Source organism: Chrysemys picta, chromosome 23 (assembly GCF_011386835.1).
Source record: "Chrysemys picta bellii isolate R12L10 chromosome 23, ASM1138683v2, whole genome shotgun sequence".
Classification (NCBI taxonomy): Eukaryota; Metazoa; Chordata; order Testudines; family Emydidae; genus Chrysemys; species Chrysemys picta.
Window position 1 is genome coordinate 9,577,498 of NC_088813.1, and position 23,526 is coordinate 9,601,023.

At 60.2% G+C, this 23,526-nt stretch overlaps 1 protein-coding gene across 6 annotated transcripts in view; it reads left to right on the forward strand.

The window, feature by feature from the left end:
* The window catches only part of AHDC1 (AT-hook DNA binding motif containing 1), a 110,170-nt gene extending 87,784 nt beyond the window's left edge, over positions 1–22,386 (forward strand). For 5 of the 6 annotated variants that reach the window (XM_065576959.1, XM_065576958.1, XM_065576957.1 and 2 more), the window contains 4 exons: positions 4,755–4,792; positions 5,467–10,545; positions 12,559–13,212; positions 20,955–22,386. In XM_065576959.1, the coding sequence (XP_065433031.1) occupies positions 4,755–4,792; positions 5,467–10,502 (5,074 nt within the window). In that variant the 3' untranslated portion in view covers positions 10,503–10,545; positions 12,559–13,212; positions 20,955–22,386. The remainder of the gene's footprint in view (positions 1–4,754; positions 4,793–5,466; positions 10,546–12,558; positions 13,213–20,954) is intronic. The other variant, XM_042860169.2, reaches the window with a different exon arrangement.
* The last annotated feature ends 1,140 nt before the right edge of the window (positions 22,387–23,526 follow it).

Sequence of the window (23,526 nt, forward strand, 5' to 3'; positions counted from 1 at the left end):
TACAGGGGATGGGATAGCCCCATGTTATCTATAGGGGATGAGGGGCAGCCCCATGTTATCTATAGAGGATGGGGGAGCAGCCCTGTGTTATCATAGGGGATGAGGGGCAGCCCCATGTTATCTATAGGAGATGGGGGAGCAGCTCTGTGTTTTATTTTTCCCAGAGCACGGGAGGCCGGGGCCATCTGAAATTGGGCCTGCGGCTCTGATTCACGCCTGTTCTGGGGCAGCCATGCGGGTGGATTGTGCTGCCTGTCTCTCCCCTGCCCCTTCGGCTGAGCAGGCGTGCTGCAGACGGGCTGTGCCCAGGGTTGAATGGGGCCTTTGTGTTTCTCCCCCCACCCCCAGCAGCTGAATCCGGGCTGGGCCTGCCAGCGCTGCCTCCCCTGGAGCACCTGCCTTTGCCCCGCGGCGAGCGTCTCACTCTCTGCTGCAGCTGGCCTGGGGTGGGCGGTGAGCAAAGGGGGTGGCAGCACCTGGGCACTTCGCCCTAGCCTGGCACTCCGGACTGAGGATGGGCAGTGAGGGGTCAGGTCTGCAAACCCTCATCAGCCTGGGTTTGGAGCCAGCTCCGTTCATCAGAACGCCCAGCTTGGAGGGGACAAATGCTCGGCTCTGGGCTTTGCCCACCTCTGTTCAAGACCTCCACCTCTATTTTGTTCGGGAGGGGGCACCTCAGTGTTTCTGGCTGTCTGATCTTTCTGTGCTGAATGGTGACTCCAGGGCTGGCGGGGCTGCAGGTTGGGATTGAGGGGCCCTGGCACAGCTATGTAGGGAACGCTTGCCTAGATCTTGCGCTTGCCCATAATAAGCTAGTGCTACCCCTCACCAGCTAAAAACCCACCCAGCACTTAGCCAAAACCCAGCTCTGCTGGCCAGCCTGGCTGCTGTCAGTGACTCCCCGTGGAGCTTGCCCCTTGAGCACGCTGGGGGAGCGCAGGCCCCGGGCTGCACGCTGCACAGAGAACCTGCCTGCGAATAGCCACCGTGGGCCGTGGCGACTTGCCCGGGCAGGCAGCCTGTTTTCTAAGTGCAATGAAATAACCCATTCACCCCAGCCACGTCTGCCAGTGCCCCTCTCTGCGCCCGTGCAGGGGAGAGACAGGGCCCAATATCTGGAGCTTCCCCACCGCCCGGCACTGCGTCCTCTGTCCGTGGCAGTTCCGCCCCAGGGAGGCTGGTCAGTATCATTAACCCAGAGGGGAAATTGAGGCACGGGGCAATGAAGCGACTGGCCCACAGTCCTGGTGTACCCGTTCCCCCCTGCTGCAGCCACTGGCCCGCCCCGCCTCTCCTCCCGCCCCGCACATAACGACAGCGCCGCTGCGTTTGATCCCTGCTGGCGCTGGTGCTTTTTCATGGGATCCTGACCCTTCTCACTCCACATCTGGCCAAGCGTTGCCTGGAAACGGCAGCCCTAAGCACCGGGTGTTCTCAGGGGGAGGGGGCGGGAGAGGAAGGGGAGCCAGGGCCCCTGCCGGTGTGTGAAAGGCAGGCCCCAGAAACCAGGATCTTGAGCCGGTCCGTGGGGCGGACGACGCTGGAAAAGGAGGGACACGTGGTGGGGCTGAAATGGCCGAGCTGGGGCAGGCGGGGTGGAGACGGGGGGCCTTCTGTCCCGGCCTGCAGAGGGTGCTGGATGGCGCAGCGCCCAGCCGGGCTCAGGGCCGCGCCTAGCACACGGCAGTGCCCAGCAGGGCCTGCCAAAAAGCTGAGGTCACTTCCTGCTGCAGCAACTTTCCATGAGCGGCGCCGGGGGCGGAGGGGCTTTGGGGGTGGGAGGGATTCGGAGCAGGACAGGAGCCATTGAAAACCCCGGGTGAAAGCTGGGGAGGGGGCAGTAAGGTGGGGCGGGGGAGGAATGCTAAACAGGGAGCGAGAAGGAGGGGTGCAAAGGGGGACGAGGCCTGGTGGGAGGAGGCAGAAGTTGACCCTCGGGTGTCCTACCCTCCTTTGGAGTTCCAGCCTCTGGGGAAGGATGCTGAGTGCCCTCCCATGCCCACCCCTCCCTGATTTACCCTGTGGCAAGGGTGGGGGAGGGGTGGACCAACCCCTCCCCCTCTCCTGCTGTCTTGCAAATTGCTGCTGGCGGGAGTGGGGGAAGACTCCTGCCTCATGGGGTTCCAGGGCGGGGGGGAGGAAGCCAGCAGCTCCTCCTTATTTAGCCTGTTTCAAGCCACAAGGCCGGAACAGCTGGGCCCAGTCTGAGAGCAGCCTGCGTCCTTGCTGGGTCCCACCCCAGCCCCCCTGCTGCACAGGGGGTGTTTGCTGCCTGTTTAATAGTGCTGGCGTTCGCGCCTCACTGGGCCAAACGGGGGAGCCTCCCGCTTCTCTAGGTGCTATCGGTCCTAGCAGCATACGGCTCCAAGTAGCGGGCCTGGTCGCACAGCTAAAACGTAGGGCGACCGGGCTGCAAAAAATCCCACGCCCTGTGAGACGTAGCGCGGTGGCCCTGACGTGGCTGGGCGGGTGGAAGGGATCTTCCGTTCACCTAGCGACTGCCTCTCGGGGAGCTGGATTGACCACAGCGACGGGAGAACCCCGAAGCAGCTACGTACAGTTCTTCAAGGAACGGCGTCACCCCCCACGAAGAGCTTGGCTCTGTGAGGGGGGCTGGGTTCCTGCCATCCAGAGTGGACAACTGATGGGTGTGCGGGGGTGGAGATTTGCTCGGTGCTGGGGTGAGCGCCCCCCATTGCAAGACGAGCTGCCCATCAAGGTGGGGGACATTACATGGGGGTCTCTCTCCTCGCCTCGGGCTGCTGACGAGGGTCCCCAGCCTGATCGCCAGGAGCCAGACCCCGGCCCTCTCTGCTCTGGAAGGAGGAATGAAGCCAGGTTCCCTGAAGAGCCCCTCACTGCCTGTGGGGCGCGGGGGAGATGGGGCCTGGGGCGTCTCCTCTCCGGGCCCATCCATCCTCGGGAAACGCTGGGAACAAAGAACTTTTCTTTCTCCCGTCCCCTTCCTTCCTTGCAGACCCGGGATGGGGGGCGGGGACGGCCGGGCTGTAATGGATCCATTTCCAAACCTCAGTGCCAGGTGCTTGCTTCTCCAGGCGACTGGGTGGAAGGAAAGGGCTGGCTGGCCGGGCACAAAGGGGAATACAAAGGGGCTTTCTCTCAGGCCACAAGGAGCGCAGGTTGCAAACTTTAAGCAGTAGGTGGGAGTAGCTCTGCTGACGGGGAAGGGGAGGGGGCAGTGGGGAAGGAATCCAGGAGTGCACAGGCTTAGCTGGTTAATATGCATCAACACTTGGAGGAGGATCCGTAGCTCACAGGGGACACCTAGCGGTGGTACGTCCACAAAGCCCTTTCCCTTGGCGTGGGCTGCTTGGCACTCTCCGTCTGGTGCAAAGGGACCAGGAGGCTGAAGGAGCAGGCTGGAAAATGTGCAGAAGGTCCAGGGACTGTGGAGCAGGTGTACAAAGTCCAGGGGCAGCATCCCGGCCCATGGGACAGGCTGCAAGGGCCGGGGCCGATCCCCAGCCTAAGGGCAGGTGTGCAAGGCCCAGAGCAGATTCCCAGCCCGTAGCTCAGGCGTGCGAGGCCCAGCCCGTAGCTCAGGCGTGCGAGGCCCAGCCCGTAGCTCAGGCGTGCGAGGCCCAGCCCATAGCTCAGGCGTGCAAAGCCCAGCCCGTAGCTCAGGCGTGCAAGGCCCAGCCTGTAGCTCAGGTGTGCAAAGCCCAAGGCAGATCCCCAGCCCGTAGCTCAGGCGTGCGAGGCCCAGCCCGTAGTTCAGGCGTGCAAGGCCCAGTCCGTAGCTCAGGCATGTGAGGCCCGGGGCATATCCCCAGCCCGTAGCTCAGGCGTGCAAGGCCCAGCCTGTAGCTCAGGTGTGCAAAGCCCGAGGCAGATCCCCAGCCTGTAGCTCAGGTGTGCAAAGCCCGAGGCAGATCCCCTGCCTGTAGCTCAGGCGTGCAAGGCCCAGTCCGTAGCTCAGGCGTGCAAGGCCCGAGGCAGATCCCCTGCCCGTAGCTCAGGCGTGCAAGGCCCAGCCCGTAGCTCAGGCATGCGAGGCCCAGCCCGTAGCTCAGGCGTGCGAGGCCCAGCCCGTAGCTCAGGAGTGCAAGGCCCGAGGCAGATCCCTTGCCCGTAGCTCAGGCGTGCGAGGCCCAGCCCGTAGCTCAGGCGTGCGAGGCCCAAGGCAGATCCCCAGCCCGTAGCTCAGGCGTGCGAGGCCCAGCCCGTAGCTCAGACGTGCGAGGCCCGAGGCAGATCCCCTGCCCGTAGCTCAGGCGTGCGAGGCCAGGCACAGGGCAGGTGCATTACCTGTGTTTGAAAGGAGCAGACGGAGCCCCAAATCCCATGCTCCGGTGTTGGTTTTACCCTGCCCGATCGCAGCAGAAGGGCACTTGCCCCTTGGGGGCCAGCCAGGGCTCAGCCTGCATCGAATGAAAGGGTTAGCGAGATGCCTTCAATCCTTGCCTTGGTGCCAGAGCTTTGGGCCAAATCCAGCCCATGCCATAGGCGCATGCAACCCCCGCTGGTTTCCATGGGAGCGGCCCCTGCTGTGGAATTCTTACCGTGGCCCCAATACCACGGTGATGGGCACATTCGAAATCGACAGGCCGTGCCAGCCAGGGGAGCTCGGAGTGAGTTAGCCATCCAGAGTCTGCCCCAGCCCAGGGTGAGGGCGGGGAGTCGGGGGGGGGCTGCAGAAACAGGGCTGGGGTCTCTGAGCTGAATCTAAGCTCCAGGCTGTGCAGAGACGGCTCTGCTCTCCGGGCTAAACGCCTCTTCTCTTCCCTTTGCAGAGAACTCAAGTGTAACAGCCGGAGCAGCAAGGCCGAGGGTAAGTGCCATTCCTGGGGCCTTTCACCCGGCCAGGGCCCTGCAAGGGGGGCTGTGGGGCAGCCGCAAGACTGGCTGGGGGGCAGTTTGGGTATCGACGGCCTCACCCCTGTAAACAATTCCCAGCAGCTCCCGTTCCCCTGCCCCCGCGGGTGGGCTCTCCCCAGAGGGGCTTTCAGTTCTGACCCCGTACCGGGGCTGGGGCAGGGAGCTCTGTGAGTAAGGGGGCCCCAGGGATGCCTGGGACGCTGCCATAGAGCGGGGTAGGGGTCCAGCCCTGGCAGGCTTCCGCTGGGGGGGGGCGGATTTTGCTAGCGGGCATCGGCTGTGGCTTCTGTGTTGGAGAGGGATGGAGGGTGTTTGTGATGGGCTCTAGCTTAGCTAGCAGGAGACGCTTTCCGGCTCCCGACGGGTTCCCCTCTGGAGCAAGATCCTTAGGGTGCTTGTGGACTCCCCGTTTTTGAAGGGTTTTAAGAACAGCTTGGACAAACACCGGCAGGGACAGTCCAGGTGTACCGGGCCCGTCCCTTCCAGCCCTCCCCAGGAGGCATCGCCGTACCATGCTTTATGGAGCATTCACCCCTCCCTTGGAAGTCCGCAGGGTGCCACGCTAGCTGGCCCAGCGCTGCCCTGCCCTGCATTAAGAGCCTGACTTTGCTTCTGTGCCTGTTTCAGGTCCATGCATCGGCTTCCCCGACACCCATGTCAGCAACTGTTCCACCAAGAGGCACCCGGGGGAGGAGGAGTTCAGGATGCGCGTGAAGCCCCCAGGCCCAGTGGTGACGTCTGGTGCCATCCGCAGCTCACCTGACTACGTCCGCGAGCCCAAGTTCTACCAGGCAGGGCATCCTGGGCAGAGGCCGGCAGCGTGCCCGGCAGAGAAGGCCTTATCCTGCAGCGTGCTGAGCTTCCCTGAGGGTTCCTGCCCGGCGCTGGGCCGGGAGCACCAGTCCAGCTCGCTGCTCCATGGGGACCCGGCTGACAGGAGCCAGAACCTCCACGCCCTTGGTCCCACCAAGGGAGAGGACTTCTCGGCCAACGCTCTGGGCTGCGCCAGCGACCCCCGGATCCTGGTGGGGGGCCTGGATGAGACAGCCATCCACGACCGCGCCCCCAAGACCTTCTCCAATGCGACGTTGGCCTCCGGCCGCTGCAACGTCGACAACATCGTCTCGCTGCTGAAGAGCAAGTGCGGTAACGGGCGAATCAACCTCCACCCGGTGGTGCAGCTGATCGACATCATGAAGGACCTCAACCGGCTCTCCGAGGACCTGAAGAACAGCGGCGTCCACCTGGACTGCGGCAGCCTGCGGCTCAACAACCACCCGGCCCCCGGCGAGGAGAGCCGGACGCCGGCCAGCACCGGGGACCGAGATCTCCAGTACAGCTTCTTCTCCTCGGCCACGCTGGCCAACAGCATTCGCAGCCCGGAGGAGAGGGTGGGACAGTGCAACGCCAAACCCGAGCCACTCCGGCAGACTCACTCTGCCCTCTCTGAGGAGGAGATGGAGGGGGGCAGGGAAAGTCCCCAGCTGCCAGGATGCCAGAGCAGCGCTGCCCCGGCCTCGAAGCCACCCGGCAACCCAGACGAAGCCAGCTGCTCCGAGCCAGACACCACGGATTATTCTGAGCTGGCTGACGCAGATATACTGAGCGAACTGGCCTCGCTGGGCTGTCCAGGGGCCCAGTTGCTGGAGACTCAATCTCTGGAGCCCCAGCCCCAGTTGCTATCAGCCCAGGAGCTCGATTCCCAGTCCCAGTTACTAGATTCTCAATCTCTCGAGTCCCAGCCTCGGCTCCTAGATGCCCAGACTCTGGAGCCCCTGCCCGAGTCTCTGGAGCTGCAGAGTCTAGAGCCGCTGCCAGAGTCGCTGGGGCTCCAGTCTTTAGAGCCCTTGTCCGAGTCTCTGGAGCTCCAGTCTCTAGAGCCCTTGTCGGAGTCTCTGGAGCTCCAGGCCCTGGAGCCCCTGTCGGAGCCTCTGGGACTCCAGGGCCTGGACACTCTGCCCGAATCACTGGACCCGCAGCTCTTAGACTCCCAAGCCCAGCTGCTCGATCCCGAGGCCCAGTTACTGGACCCTCCGTCTCTAGGGCCCCTGCCCAAGTTGCTGGAGCCGCAGCCCCAGCTCATGGTAGCCGAGCCCCTGGGGTCCCATGCGCTCCAGCCCCGCCTCAGTAGCTGCCGGCTGGGAGAGGTGATGAAGCGGGGCTCCTGCGCGGGGCGGGGCGCGGGGCGGGGCGGGGACGACCACCGGAAATACGCACTGCGCAGAACAGACAAACCAAAGATGCTCGGTCGCCGGCGGCGGGCGGGGCGGGGCCGGAGGGCGGAGGTGTCTGCCGAGAGCCGAGTCCTTCCCCTGGCCGTGCCAGCAGAGGTAGCGACGGGGCCGCCCGAGCCCAGCGTATCCATCCTGTTGGCAGCTCCCATCCCGGAGGCCAACGACGTCCAGAAGGCAGCCCTGCAGGCCAAGAAGGGCAAATGCCGCGGGGTGCGCAAGATGGTGGTGAAGATGGCCAAGATCCCCGTCTCCTTGGGGCGGAGGAACAAGACCACCTACAAGGTCTCCTCCCTCAGCAGCAACCTGAGCGTGGAGGGCAAGGAGCTGACGGCCCGCACGTCCATGGAGCCCACCCCGCTGCTGAAGATGAAGAACAATGGCCGCAATGTGGTGGTGGTCTTCCCCCCGGGGGAGATGCCCATCATCCTGAAGCGCAAACGGGGGCGACCCCCCAAAAACCTGCTGCTGGGGCCAGGCAAGCCCAAGGAGCCCACCCCGGAGGTGAAGAAGAGGCGGAGGAGGAAGCAGAAACTGGCCTCGCCCCAGCCCTCCTACATCGCCGACACCAACGACAGCAAGGCCGACTACTCGGATGTGCTGGCCAAGTTGGCCTTCCTGAACCGGCAGAGCCAGTGCTCAGGGCGCTGCTCCCCACCACGCTGCTGGACCCCCAGTGAGCCCGAGTCCATCCACCAGGCCCCCGATACGCAGAGCATCTCCCACTTCCTGCACAGGGTGCAGGGCTTCCGCCGGCGCGGGGGCAAGGCGGGCGGCTTTGGCGGCCGGGGAGGGGGCCACGCCGCCCGCTCGTCCCGCTGTTCCTTCAGCGATTTCTTCGAGGGCATCGGGAAAAAGAAGAAGGCCCCCGCGGCCGTGCACGCCGACCCCGTCCACCCGCGCAAGAGGGGCCGGCCAGAGCCGGATCCCGTGGGGAAGCCCAAGCGGAAGAGGCGAGCTCGCAAGAACGGGGTTCTCTTTCCAGAGCAGAACCCCAGCCAGAACTTCAGTGACGGCACCTCGGAGTGGGCCGGGGACAAGGGGAGCCCGTGGGCGCCCCACCACGGCCACCTCTCCAGCCAGGCGAGCAGGAATTGCAGCTACCAAGGGGCAGAGTCCCGGGCGTTCCACTCCTCGGCGCTGGAGTCCAGCTCTTCCAGCCGGGCCGGCTTCTTCACCGGGAGCAACCCATCCTCCCAGACGGAGGTCAACCAGGAGAGGCACAACCTCTTCACTGGCTACTTCCGCTCCCTGCTGGACTCGGACGACTCCTCAGACCTGCTGGACTTTGCCCTGTCGGCCTCGCGGTCCGAGTCACGGAAGTCCTCGGCCACCTACACAGCCCCACCCAACACCATGCCCAGCCAGCGGGGCCTGGCCTCCTACCCAGGCAGGAGCGCCAAAGTCACACCCCCTGCCGCCGCCACCACCGAGGCACCCTTCCATGCGGTCATGCCGAGCCGGCAGTCCTTCTCCCACAGCCGGGCAGCCGGCTACGGGGTCTCCCAGGCCGCCTCGGATTGCCGCGGGGCTGACGCTTTCCAGAAGCTGGTGCCGCCCTCGGCCGTCTCCAGGTCGCCCACCACTCACCCCACCGCCACCGCCAGCTACGCCCAGTACGGCAGCTATGGCTCGGGGCAGAGCATGACGCCCTCCAGCGTGTTCCAGCCGGGAAAGCAGTACCCCGCTGCCCAAGACTGTCCCAACAACAAGGACTGCAGCTTCGCCTACGGCAGCGGGAACAGCCTCCCTTCGTCCCCCAGCAGCGCCCACAGCGCCGGCTACGCCCAGCAGACGGTGGGGCCTAGCTTGCCGCTCAGCAAGGCCTCCTTCTTCACCAGCTCCGAGCCGGGACAGTTCTCCAGCTCCTCGCACACGCCCCTAAGGTGCGACAGCCGAGCCAGCACCGTGTCCCCCGGCGGCTACATGGTCCCCAAAGGTTCGGCTTCTTTCCAGCCCTCGTCCGAGAACTGCCGACAGTTCCCCAGCGCTGCCCAGTGGACTTTCCGACAAGGCTACGGTGGGCTGGACTGGAGCTCCGAGGCCTTCAGCCAGCTCTATAACCCGGGCTTCGAGTGCCACATCAATGAACCCAACGTCATCCTGGACATCTCCAACTACACCCCCCAGAAGGCCAAGCAGCAAACAGTCTCGGAGACCTTCTCTGAGTCCTCCTCCGACAGCACCCAGTTCAATCAGCCGGCCGGGTACAGGCGGGCCAACAGCGAGGCCTCGTCCAGCGAAGGCCAGTCCAGCCTGTCCAGCCTGGAGAAGCTCATGATGGACTGGAACGAGGCCTCCTCGGCCCCGGGTTACAACTGGAATCAGAGCGTCCTGTTCCAGAGCAGCTCCAAGCCCGGGCGGGGAAGGCGGAAGAAGGTGGACATGTTCGACGCCTCCCATCTGAACTTCTCCTCCTCTTCCTCCTCCTCCTCGGTGTATCCCTCCAAGAGAAGCACGGGGCCCAGGCAACCGCGGGGCTCCCGAGGGGCCTGCGCCTCCAAGAAGGAGCGGGGCACGGGGAAGGCCAAGTTCTCCACCAAAGCCCAGCAGGTCAACGCGCTGTTTCAAGAGAGCACGGACTTGGGGCTGGATTATTACAGCGGCGACAGCAGCATGTCCCCGCTCCCCTCCCAGTCCCGGGGCTTCGGGATCGGCGAGCGAGAGCCGGGCGACTACGCTGGGCCCTACTCCATGAACCCCTCCACCCCTTCCGACGGGACCTTCGTCCAAGGCTTTCAGAGCGATTCCCCCGGCCTGGGCCAGACGGACTTGGAGAGCAAACACTTCCCCACCCTGCCGCACCAGCTGGCCGCCCCGGCCCAGCAGACGGTGTTCGAAGCCAGCTTGCAGAAAGTCTTCTCGCCTAACTGCTCCCCGACCCTGGCCTTCAAGGAGGACCTGCGGCCGAGCGACATCCGCAAGCTGCCGGCCTGCGAATCACTCAAGCACAGCATGCCGGGGAGCGGCCTGGCCCACCCCACGCACATGGCCTGCCGAGACCTCCCCATGCCTCAGCCCCTCTACGACTCCCCCAGCTGCAAAAACCCCAGCTACTGGTACTCCCCCAACTCCAGCACCAGGAGCCCCCCCTACGAAAACAAACCCGGGGCCGGCCTGCTGGTGGACTTCATGGGGAGGGCTGACGCCTCCTGCCTCAACCCCCACCTGAGCAACCCCTCCAAGGGCGAGAAGGAGCCCCTCGAGATGGCCAGGGCTCACCACCGGGGGGCGTACGCTTGCCCCTTGATGAATGACTTGAATATCTCCCCAGTACCGAGAGACTCTATGCTGCAGCTGCAGGACAACTACAGGTACCCGAGCTTCCCGCCCCAAGGGCATCCGATCATGGCCGCGGCCCAGAAGAGCGGGTTTTTGGGTCCAATGGTAGAGCAACACCCCGAGGACACTTTTACAGTCACCTCATTGTAGTGTCATCTAAAGTGCCAACCGGACAACGAGGTTTTGTTACAGGGTACGTTCTGGGGGGGGCTCGGGGGGAGGGGAGGCACCAAGCTTGGCCCCTAACACCCAGGGACGCAGGCCTGGGCCGCCACGTTGGGAGGGCATGGTTAATCTTGGAGGGTAAAGCGGGAGGGGGCAAGGATCGAGGGAAGGAATGGAGGGGGAAGCCCCCCGGGACAAGGCGGGGGCAATGAATTGATGGGTAGAGGGTGTGAGCTCAGCTCGCGCTGGGGAGCGGATCCCCCAGCAAGGCTCAGGTGCCAGGCTCGGGGTCCCGCGAGAATGCCCAGAGGGGAACCGCTGCGTCTCCCATGTTCACGTTTCTGCCCACACGCGTGCACAGGAGCTCTCACGTTACCCAATCGGGGAGGTGACACTCTGATGCTAGTGTCTCTGGGCGTCTAGCTACAGTATGTAGAGGAGACCGGTCCCTGGAGGGTCAGGGTGCAGGGAGAGGACTGTGTAGCCAGCATGACGGTGCCAGAGAGGTTTCCGAACATAACTGGCTGCTCCTTGGGCCGCTCTCACCTTTCTGTAAGTGGGGCCTGGGCATCCTGCTCCCCTGGATTTGCCAGCCAGTGGCTAAGCGCGAGCCCCAGGACACCCTTCTGGCTGCGGTGGGGTTCTCTTCCGCGGGAAATCCTGCTCCCCAAACTTGAAGCCAGGGTGCTGTCAGGAGCCAGACACCCTCGCTGGCCGATGGCTGCCAGATTCCAGTTCAGCCGCGCTCTATAGCTTGGGTGGCGAGGAGGGACTGTGGGTTTGTTTGCAGTGTGTGATGACTGTCCAGTCGAGGCCACGGCAGTGAGGAGAGCCCTGCCCCGCTCTGCACCTGCTCCCGCTACATCTCCAGACACAGGATTTGCCCCAGCAGTGGTCCAAGCTGCAGCCCAGGCCCAGGGTTTCCATGGCACCAAGCCACTGAGGGCTTGGAGAGCTCCCTATCCCCCCCCCCCAGGCCTATTTGATCCCTTTCCCAGCGAGTCTGTTCGCACCCAGACTGTGCTCCATCCCCTATTCACAACAGAGGTCATCCAGCCTCTCCCTTCCTGACGGCTGCAGGGGCAGGAGGGCATTGCTTCCCATGCAGAGCATTGCAAGTGGGGCATTGACGGGGACGGTTTGTCAGTAGATCGGCCAGAGGCAGGACATGGGAGGTTATTGACCAGTAGGTGGAATCCAGCAAATAGCCTTGAAGCAGACTATATAGACTTGATGGGCAGGGCCCACGATGGCAAGGGGTACGGCCCAGGTTGATGCAGAAGGCCCATTGGCTTCAATTGCTCTTCCTGGGTATAAACTAACTGAGGGTAAGATTTGGACGGTGTGTGGGCTGGGATCTCCCCTCTCAGGGGAGTGAGATGGTTTGGACCAGGGAAACGCCTCAACTCAGGAGTAACTCCACTGAAGCCAGGGGAAAGCCAGAGCGAGAGGGGAAGGTCTGTCTTTGTGGGCCCCGGGAGAGCTGGCTCTGCCACAGACCCCCTGGATGACCTTGGGCATGTCACTTAGTTCCCATTTAGCACATGAATAAGGCCTGGATCTCCCGAAATGCCCAGCGCTCAGCGTGCCGCTTGGAGCCAGATTTTCCAAAGAGTTCTGAGCTCGTTTGCAAAACAGGCCACTTATTTCACTGCCCCGGTCTCTCTGGGCATAAAACAGGGCTCTTCGGCTTTCATTTCTCCCACCCTGTGAGCCTGATTCTCATTTGCACCCTGGCCTCTTTATGCTGCTCCGGAAGAGCAATTCACATTCCCATGGACTTTACGGCCTCTTTACACTCCCAACGCCGTGTGCAAGGGCCTTGGTTTAAACAAGAATCGGGCCCGTTGTCTGGGTTACTATTAAAACTGCAAGCTCTTTGGAGTGGGGCCTGTGTCTCACCACGTGTCTGTACAGCACCGAGCACAGTGGGGGTCTGATCTCTACTGAGCCATCTAGGGGTGACCGTAATCTCCAAGGGGATTGGCTGTGTTTGTCGTGTCCGTTTCTCACCCTAGTGTTCTGTCTCTTTATTTTTCAGAGTTAATTTAGCCAGCACTTTTTCTGGAACACTTTTCAAGTTCTGTATTTAACTGAGATCGAGAACTGTTTGTTTGTTTGCTTTTCTAAAAAAAAGAGAAAAAAGAAAAAAAAAGAAAGAAAGAAAGCGGAGAAGAGGACGAGAGAAGCCCCCTGTTTTTTTTAAAAAATAAGAACTCGCTCCGTCTCTGAACAACGCGGCTGTGATTTTTGGACCAAGCCGTGTTGTCGTGTCCCCCCCCAACACACACCTCCCGCTCCACAGCCTCTAGCAGAAAGACAATCGGACAGCAGCCGCCTCCTTCCCGCCCCCGCCTGCATGCGTGTGAGCTGACAGCGGAACACAACTCGGGACGGCGACGGGAGGGGCTGGGGGGGGCTGGGATTTTTTTGTTGGTTGGTTTGATTGGTTTTTCTACAAAAATAAATGAGATCTGTGAACTCGAAGGAAAAACTCACGGATGCCGACTGAGGACTTGGCTACGTCCCCTCTTCCGCCACGTTTGCTGTTTTGGAGGGTTTCTTTTATTTTTTGTTCCCCAGTGTGTTTGGTTTTGGGGGTATTTTTGTTGCTTGATTATTTTTTTTTTTCCGGAGAGCCAAATATATATATATTAAAAACTCCGCCAGTGGATGGAGACACACCTATTGCCTGGTAAGTAACTGAGCAGGACCTCCCCTCCCCTGCTATGTCTTTTCTGCCCCTCAGACCCGCTTATGGGAGCTGGTGTGGGTGGGTGTTAGGGGTCGTCCCCTTCCCTGATGAATCTTGGGGGGCTGGACTCAGCTGCTCTGTGCCATTATCAGAGCCGGCTCAGGTTGGTGATTACTGCAGAAGGCTCCATTGATGGGGGAGCTAAGCTGTGGGTGGGAAGGGGAAGGTCTCTGCGTCCCGTCGCCAGTGTGGATCAGGGGAAGGCTGTTGGTTGAGTTACTCCATGAGTTTTGTAGTGGAAGAATAAAGCTGTGCCCTGGAGGAAGGGCCCCTGCAGACTCCGGCGTGGTGTTAGTCCTTCCTGGGCTGGGGGACAAGCCAGACACCCCGTTGGGTGGCAGAGGGGGTCCCAGCACCACAGCCCGCCGAGATCAGTCGACAGGCTCCTGGGGTTTGGCGTGAGCCCCAGTGCAGTTTGTGGGCAGTGAGGAAGGGACGCTGCCGCCCACGCGCTCCCCAGGTCTGTGTTGGTGTCTCACTCATGGAACTAGGAGCTAGATTCTCCCCTCGCTCGCGCTTGTGGGTGTCACGGCAGCTGGGCAGGGTCTGGCCTTGCTTGAGACCGGATCTGAGCTGCCCTGGTTTCCTCTCGCTCTGCTCTTCCCCATTACACCGTCTCCTTCCCCCTAGCTCTCCTCTCCCATCACCCCCTCAACTGCCGTGGGGCTGATGAGATGGACGATCCTAGCACACCTGCAGGTGCCCAGATTTCAGCATGGCCTGACTGGGCCATGATCTGCACTTACCATCCCTGCTTGGGGAGGTTGAACAGCCTTCGCCCCCAGCAGGGCACGTGAAATGTTCCCCGTCGGGGCCGGTGCAACCATTTAGGCAAACTACGCAGCCGCCTAGGGCGCCTAGTGGTTGGGGGCGCCTAAAAGCCCGCTCAGGCGCGGAGGTGGAGTGGAAGTGAGCTGGGGGGGGGGGGCGTGTGGAGGGCCGCCCGCAGTAACGGCGGGGGTGGGGGGCGCACAAGGGAACCGCTCCCCGCCCCAGATCACCTCCACTCTGCCTCCTCCGCTGAGCACACAGCCCCCGCTCTAAGTCACCTCCAATCAGTGCCGCAAGCCTGCGAGGGGAGGAGAATTAGAGCGGCGCCGGCGTGCTCAGTGGAGGAGGCGGAGCGAAGGTGAGCTGGGGTGGGCTTCCCAGGCGGGGTTAGCTGCCGCGGGGGGGGGGGGGGGTGTCTCCCCAGGCGGGGTTAGCTGCCATGGGGGGGGGGGTCTCCCCAGGCGGGGTTAGCTGCCGCGGAGGGGGGGTAGCTGCTGCAGGGGAGGGCTCCCCGGGTGGGGGGGGTGGCGGTTATCTGGGTGGGAGGGTGGCGCAAGGTGGAAGTTTCGCCTAGGGCACAAAACTGCCTTGCACTGGCCCTGTTCCCAGGCCCTGTTCACGGCGAGGCTGGTAGAGGCACGGATGCGTGCGTCTCCAAGCACGGATGTAAAGGGCTGGGTTCAGGCTCCCTCGTCCTCTGTGCAGGGGTGGGGTGAGAGGGGGCGCAAGGAGCCCTTTCCTTCCAACTTCACCCCGTGCCGTGGGCAGTCCTCACCTCCCGGGGCGTGTTGGGAAAACGGGGGGCTTACAGCTGCTGGCCCAGTGCAAGGTTAACAGCACTCTCCCTGTGATGCTGTCCTGGGGGTGGAGTTTCAGGGAGGCGGGTCTGTGAACTGGGGCTGGATGATGCGCCTGCAGTGGTACCGTCCGTGCTGATGGGAGGGCAGGCGACTCTCACCGGGGCCATAAACTGGTCACTCCGGGGCTGTAGGAGAGATTCTCCCCCGTCACCTGTACTTGGCCAGGGGCCCTGTGGGTCTGGGTGCTGGGAGGCCCTGTCTGAAGCATCTGTCACTGACTGCTGCTGTCGGCAGATCCTGTGTCCCGAGGCCTCCGCTCGCGTGGGCTGTTCGGTGGAGGAGGCCGCTGGGTCTGGGATTTGTGCCTAAATCAGGGGTCAATAGGAAGGGCCATAACACGCCGTCCCCATGCCTCCTGGGCTCTACAGCTCAGCCTGCGTTTGACTGGGACCACCCGGGCCGCTGGGCTTGGGTCTCTGTTCACCCTCCCCTGGCCCTGCACTGATTTCCGCGGGATTGCTCCTGATTTACATCCGTGTCTGCGTCCCATCCAGCTCCCACTGCCGTCAACAGGAGTCTTTGCGGCGGCTCCTTTGGGAGCCGGATCAGGCTGCCAGGGAGAGGAGAATCAGGGCCACGGAGAAACGGTTCTGCAGCACCCCCTCGGCAGGCTGCCTCCGCTGGGCAAAGGGGCAGCCGTCAGCTCCGTGCGGCTGGAGTCGCTGCCTGTAGAACTCGGTGTGGAAAACGGGGCACTTGCTGATATGGGGTTGTGCACGCCTGTTTGGGTGTCGGTGTGCGCACATGCGTGTTGGTGTGCGGGGCACATGTCTGTGTGTGGGGGAGAGAGACACATTAGTGGGCAGGGGTCCATATTTGCATGTCCGTGTGTGCATATCCATGTCTGTGTGCACGCATGGCTGTGGGTGGGGTGGGGTGTGGCTGAATGCCTGTCTGTGTGTAGGACTTTAGATCAGTGCTTCTCAACCTTTCTGTACTGGGAGCCTCTCTGGCCAGGAGCTGGCCACAAGCCCGTCCCAGCTTGCAGTATAGGAAGGGTAGGCTGGCTGCCAACCCCTGACCCCGTCCGTGCCCCCCAGGGTAAGAACCCATGACTTGGATCCTCTGTCAAAGCCCGCTGCCTTGGGTTCCCTACGTTCGGCCTGATGGCTCCTTCCAGGTGTGTGCATTCCCCTCCATTCCCATCCCAGCTCTCTGCCTGGGAAGCCACTGGCTGTTCCCTGCCCCTCGTCCTGGTGGGCAGGACCCCTGAGCCCTGCAGAAGGAGTCCCCCTGGGTGCTGAGTCAGGATGCAGTTAGAGCCCTCAGTGGCTGGGTAATTGGGTGCCAGGTTTGTTTCTCCCTTGCTGGGTCAGTTTCAGTAAGAGCTCTCCCTTGCCAATGGAGCGATGTTGAACTAACAGGCCAGAACTGCCTTAGGAGAGGCACGATCAGGGCTCAGGTCAGGCCTTTCACGCTCAGCTTCTCTGTAGGCACCTAATGAAATGGGTCGACTTCCAGCAGTGTTCAGTATCCACTGAGAATCCCCCACCTGCCCCACTGAGAACAATGGGGAGTTCCCCCCCACACACCCTCCCCCCCACTGAGGATGGTGGGAGCTGCTGGGCACTGAGCTCTTGTTATTACAGTCACACCTAGAGGGCCCAGCTGCGATGCAGGCCCCATTGTGCTAGGCGCTGTACATTCCCCCAGTGAGAGATGGGCCCAGCCTCAAAGCACTCACAGTCTCAATGGACATGGTAGACAAAGGGGAATGGGGGGACAGAGGAGAAATGATGTACCCAAGACAGATCAGAGACTAGAATCCAGGTTCTCCTGACTCACAGCCCAGTGCCTTATCCTCTAGCCTGTACTCCCTGGCCAGCTGGTATGAAAATCTGCACTGAGCGGTCCTGAACCTCCAGCCTCTCATGCCCATGGGCGGATCCTGCAAGGCGCTGAGTGCCTCTGAGAAATCCCCAAGGCCTCTCCGGGACAGGACGGAGGCAGCGTTCCCATTGCCCTGGCTGTATCTGCTCTGTCGAGAAGCAGGAGCCCTCGGTCTCTGGGGCTGGAGGATTCGAAGCTCTGGGGCCTGGCTGTGGGTCCGGTGGGAGAGTGACAGCCAGGCCTGCAGTATTGTCACCATCTCTAGCTCCCGGGGGGTGGGGGGCACCTCCTCACCATCGCCTTTGGGAGCGCCATGGCCCGTGCCCACAGCAGGCATGTGCCCCTGTTTCCAAGCCAGCCCTTTCCAGGGAAGGGAGACTGACTCTGGGATGGGGGGGCTGAAGGAGCAGCGCAGAGGGAGGGGTTTCTGCAGGGCGGGGAGCTGTCTGCGTGTTCGGGAGGGCGCTTCAGGCAGCGGGGCGACCCTCAGGTTAATGCCCCGTCCTGCAGAGCAAACTCCCACTGCTCTCATGCCCACCAGCCCCTCTGTGGGCGCCGCTCGGCAGAGCTCCCCTGGGGGCGGTGGAGTTCTCCAAAGCCGGTGGAGCTGCGCTGAGTTACTCCAGCAGAGGATCTGGCCCTGCTGTGAGGACCCCTCCGCTGCAGCTCTACAAGAGGTGATTTGCTAGGTCGAGCCCAGCTCAGCTACCGTATCTATGACAACTGATCTTGGCTCCGGCCTGAGCTCTCCTTGTTCTTCCCCTTCCTCCACGTTCTCCTGCCTCTGGACCCTCCTGCTCGCTGGTCTCTCCTGCCCTCCAAAGCTGGGCCCGCCAGGCTCACAGGCATCTTGCTTTCCTTTGTCCAGCTCGGCACGGCCGCCTGATGGCACAGGGCCAATGGGAGTAACCCCGCTGATGTCAGCTGAGTCACTCTGGATTTACATCAGTGGAACCCAGAGCGGAATCTGGCCCTTGGAGCGTTTCTTGTGTCAGTTAACACAATGGATGTAGTGCAGGTCTGGTTCCTACACTGGGCCCCCTCCTCTGCTGTGGGTGGCCAAGCAGCCATACCCATTCCCTCCTGCCCCCACCGTACATGTCTGGTCCTCAAAGCACCCAGGAAAGGTGCCACGGTGCTGACTGGGTGCTGCACGTGCACCCAGGTCCCCGCTGTGAGCGCGGCTCCAGAGAAGATGCATTGGCTCATCTCAGAAAGTCGTCTGCTGTGCGGCAGGGAAATCTTTGCCCTTCTCCCCATGTGCTTTGGGCCGGGCCTGCCTCCCTTCTGGCTTAAACAGGTTCTGCTGCTCTAGAGAACGAATGGATATAAACTGGCCGTGGGGAAGTTCAGGCTTGAAATTAGACGAAGGTTTCTGACCGTTAGAGGGGTGAAATATTGGAACGGCCTTCCGAGGGAAACGGTGGGGGCGAGGGATTTGTCTGGCTTTAAGATTAAGTTAGATAAGTTTATGGAGGGAATGGTTTAATGGTAAAACATAGTTGTCAAGGAAAACCAAGCAATGGTAGGTAAATAGCATAATGGCTAAAGGGGTCAGGATGGAGACTCTTGCCTATATGCTCGGGGTCTTACTGATCGCCATATTTGGGGTCGGGAAGGAATTTTCCTCCAGGGCAGATTGGCTGAGCCTCTGGAGGTTTTTCGCCTTCCTCCGCAGCATGGGGCAGGGATCTCTAGCAGGAGGGTCTCTGCCGATTGAGGTCACTAATAACAGGATTGGGGACTTCAGCAGCAGAGTCCAGGGAAGGGGCGGGGACGGTTTTATGGCCTGCAGCGTGCAGGGGGTCAGACCAGATGATCATAATGGTCCCTTCTGACCTTAAAGTCTATGAATCTATGAATCTATAAGATGCTAAAATGCTTCTGAACTTCAGAATCCTGCCAAACCTCCCCTAGTTCGAAACAAGCTGGGTTCCATCTGGAGCTATGACAACCTGGATCTCCTCACGGGTGTCAAACCAAAGCCAGACCCCTGCTTGACCTACTGAGTCACCTTTCGGACAATGGCCGGGAGCAGCCAGTAGAGATCCTATGTGCTCTTTTGCAATCCTGTGCCATGAATAACATTTCTTCCTGAGCCCCTGTGACGCGGTCGGGAGCGGGGTGGATTGACCTGGGAATGTTGTGTAGTTTTATTGGGACTCTCTGCATGGGGGATGGGAGAGCAGGGCATGACTTTAGGTGGGGGACGGTACCTGAGCCAGGAACGGGGTGGGGCGAGTCGACACCTTCTGGGAAACTGGACAAAGGGAGAGGGGGAGAAAAGGAGGGGGAGAGAGCCTGCTGGAGGGGTTTTGGGTTTCAGTTTTGGGCTGGCTGGGAAGAGGCAGGGAACCCCAAATCTGGGGTCTAAGATCCTTGCCCCCAGGGCCGGCTCCAGCATTTTTGCCACCCCAAGCGGCGGTGGAAAAAAAAGCCGCGATCGGTGGCACTTCGGCAGCAGGTCGACCGCCGCTGCTTCATTCTTTGGCGGCAATTCGGCGGCAGGTCCTTCCCTCCGAAAGGGACAGAGGGACCCGCCGCCGAAGAGCCGGACATGCCGCCCCTTTCCGTTGGCTGCCCCAAGCACCTGCTTGCTGTGCTGGTGCCTGGAGCCGGCCCTGCCCCCCCAGAGGGACCTGGCGGAGGGGTCCTGGTTGTACCTACAAGCCCTGCTTGGGACTGTGTTCCTATCGTCCAATAAACCTTCTGTTTTACTGGCTGGGTGAGAGTCCCGGTGAATCGCAGGAAGAGGGGGGGGGGGCGGGCCCTGACTCCCCCACACTCTGTGACACCCCCAGCTCATCAGCTTATGCCCTGAACCAGGAGGACTGAGAATCCTGGGAATTTTTATCCTACGCTTGTGTGATTGCAGATGGTTATGGTGGGACTTGACTCTGAGCTTCAGCGAAGAGAGACTTTTCATGAGCGGCATGACCCACAAAGTTCAATGGTTCTGCCCAGGGTGACCAGATGTCCCGATTTTATAGGGACAGTCCCAATTTTTGGAGCTTTTTCTTACATAGGCATCTATTACCCCCCAACCCCTGTCCTGATTTTTCACACTTGCTTTCTGGTCACCCTAGTTCTGCCTCTCAACCTATGACAAGATGGTGTCATTGTTACCGGCCCGTTCATCTAACAGAACCTCAGCACCATAGTCTGGATTCGGATCGGGCTTTGAACTGCACTCACACCTCTATTGACACCACGCTGGCCTGATCCCCTCTGGCTGAGAGCCCTGCGACTCTGACTCACGCCAGAGTAACCGAGAGCAGAGCCAGGCTCACCGAGCGTATATGTCATGGTGATGAGTACAGTACCGCCCCGCGACCTGGCACGACGCCCAGTGCTGCCAGCAGCGAGGCAGGAGGGCCCTGGGGGTCAGGCGTTGGCCTAGGGTGCAACTGACTTCAGTTCCTGCCTTTGCCTCAGGTTTCCTGTGGGACCTTGCTCCAGTGTCTAGTTCCCCACCTTCGAAAGAGAGCGAGAACATATGGCCTGCACCTGGCACCTCTGTGTTCTCCCACCCTTTGTCTGCCGGGTTTATTTTGACTATCAATGGTTCGGGGGTAGGGACTGTCTCCTATTAGAGGTTTGTCTACACTGGGCATGCTACAGCCGCAGTTGCGACGCTGTAGCACTTCAGGGTAGACGCTGACTACGGTCATGGGAGGGGTTCTCCTGTCCGCGGAGGTACTCCACCGCCCCTGGGTCGACAGAAGAGTTCTAGCGCTGTTTAGGGGGTTCGCTCAGGGGGTGGGTATTTCACACTCCTGAGCACCGTCTTGTATGTACCGTACCTAGTGCAGTGCCGAGGAACCCCAGCCATGGACCTGGGGCCGGATTTTCAAAGGCATTTAGCCACCTAAAGATGCAGAGGAGTTGGGCACCGCGGTGCCCTTCTGTGATTCGCCACTGGTTCTTGTCCCATCCTCATCCCCGTAGTGTCGTGCAGTAAGCGACCTGCCCAGCGGCGTCTTTAGGCACCTAAATACTTCCTGCAGCTTTGGACCCCCACTGTGCTAGACACTGAAGAGAAACACAGGTCCTGCCCCCACGGCAAGACCCCCATTGACTGCAGTGGGTGTTGGATCAGACCCATAGGCCTCCAGGGCCCAGGGGTGAGAGCGTAGTGGGTCATCAATGTCTGTTTCATACCAGTGAGCGGGTGGAGGCAGGTGAGTTCCATTCATTTCCTCTCTCGTTTGTCTTTTGCAGCTTATATAAACAAATGAGAAGACCCCACCTTGCCCCATCCCAGCCATGAGTTCACTACACCACAGTCTAGCATCCACCGGCTACTCTGGGCAGATTTTTTTTTTCATTTTTTGGCAGGGGCGTGGGGAGATGGTGAGCGTCCCCCACTCCCAAAGCATCAGCGTGCACCGAAATCCCAGCCAGAAGAGTGAACAGCATCGCCCCGCCTGATCTCCACCCCGGGTTGGCCTCTCCACCTCTCTTCTCCTCCAGTCCCCCTTCCCCGCAACTTTCTTCTTCTCTCCCACTCTGTTTGGCAGCAGAGATGCCCCCAGTCTCTCCTCTGTTTGGAAGCAGAGGGATGTCTATTTTTTTTTCTGCACAAAACCAGCAATTGTATATACTTTTGAAGAAAAGAAAAATGTAAAAAAAAAAAAAAAAATCAAAAACAAAAAACCCACACACACGGAAAAAAAATTAAAAATAAATAATCCAAAAAAAAAGTGGAGAGGCAAATATGCAGGAGAAAGAAGCAAAAACCCACCAGTATGCACTGAGAAAATTTATTTACAGATCGATCGACAAAAAAAAAAGTAACAATAACCTATTTATTGTATATACTGTTTTATTATAAATCGTGTCTTGTATATTGCATTCTGTACATCTGCTGTGGTTTGTGATGTGCAAATTCCGCATGGTTTCATTGGGTTTCAGTTGCCTTTTTTATGACAATGACGACGACTTTAGTTTTATTTTTATTATTATTAATAATAATTTTTTTGGCAGGACACACCCAAAGATCCAAATTTGTATAAAAAAAAAAAAGGAAGAAAAAGATTTAAAAAAACAACAACACACCCTCTTTGTGGGGGAGGGGGGGTTGCTTGGTGGGGGGACTTTGGGGGAGGGAGGGTTGCGGGGCCAGGGTGAAGGAGTTGTCTGAGTTCTTGTTTGCCACTTGTTAGCTACACCAGTATTCCTTTCTCCATGCTTTCCCAGCTGCGCCTGTGATGAGCTCAGGGTGTGTGTGCGCGCGTGTGTGTGTGGGTGACTTTTTATTTTTGCCCCCTCTTTATCCTGCCCCCCCTCTCCCTTTCCCAGGGTTTGGAAACTATGTACAGCTTTGTGGATTGTGCAAAAAACAAACAAAAAAAAAACAAAAACAAAAAAGCCCTCCTGTGTTGTCCGTTACTGATCTAACCTGCGCAGTGCTTGTATGAAATATACCAGAAATCTGGTCACTTTCAGGCGGAGCGCCTGCTCTGAGCATCCGTTCATTAAAGACCATGAGCTCCTCCTGCTTTATGATTTCTTTGAAAAGGCCCCCTTGAGTCCATTCCCCTCGCTCACCCCAAAAGTCCCTTTCGCTTTCCCACTCGACTGGTCTTTTTGTATATTTAGGAAGGAATTTTTAATAGGCACTTTTTTATATTAAAAGAAACCTATATATTGAGCGATGAGGCTTCTTCTTTTTGCTTCTGTTAACGGTTGGAGAGGATGATTGGGGGGGGGGTTAATGGAGTCTGTCTCCCCGCCCTCCCCCCCATCCCCTGGTGTGCAAAGGGGTTCTGGAGCTCTGCAATGGATTAGCTGGTATGGCGTGAGATGCTGTGATTATGCATTAGCTGGGGGGTTGGGTGTTGGCGGGGGAGGGGGATGGGTGTTGCTTACGAGGCTAGATCCGGAGCTAATGGGAGTTTAAAGCTGCCTGCTGGAAATAACCAGTATCCTGAGTGACAGGCAGCAGCCAAGTGAATGTGATTCACGGTGCCAGGCTTTGCACGCAGCCCTGTCAGTATTGGGATTTGCACTCCCAGCCTCCGAGGGGATGTCTGCCATGCAGCTGGGCGCGGGCCTCCCAGCCCGGAGAGACAGGCGGGTGTTGGCGTGCTTAAAATAGCAGCATGGACCAGGGGGTGAGGGGTGTCTGGCCCGAGCCTCCACCAGTGTTATTTTCAGCAAGCTAGCCCGAGCTCTGCTAGCGCGAGTCTCTGTGTGGACACCTGCTAGGAGCCTTTTCCCAGCCACTGGTGCAACCATCCTGGTGTTGGCAGGACCCGGGCATTTTTACCACCCTGTGTTCAACAAAGCTTAGAGGACCCAGGATGGCACTAAACATGCACGGGGAAACCAGTCTGAAACCTAGCTCGGCCGAGGCCTGAGTGAGCCTGGAACAGCCTCGTCCAGGGCAGGGCTTGGGAGATCGGCCTTTCTCCTCCGCCGCGGAAGGAGAAAGCAGCCAAGCCAGGTTTCAGCCTAGCACTGGAAAAATCAGCTAGCAAAGAGCTCCGGGGCTCTGCTCTGCAAGGCGAAAGCTGCCTCTTTATGGCAGATGCATCGCTGGAGGGAACGTGGAACCCACTAGGAGCGTGGGGTAGGACAGGCGGCTGCACCAAAGGGCTGAAGCAGGACTTACGCGGTGCCTAGATCTTGTGGGACTTAAGCAATGCCGGTGCCTGGAGCTGGGGCTGAATTCCTTGCTTGTTACCAGGCCTGGCTTTGCAAACATGCCACTGGCAGGGGGAAGGCGCCTGCTCTTTATCTGCTAAATGGCTTCTGCTTTGTCTCTTTCCTCCCCATCCTCCTCGCCCCT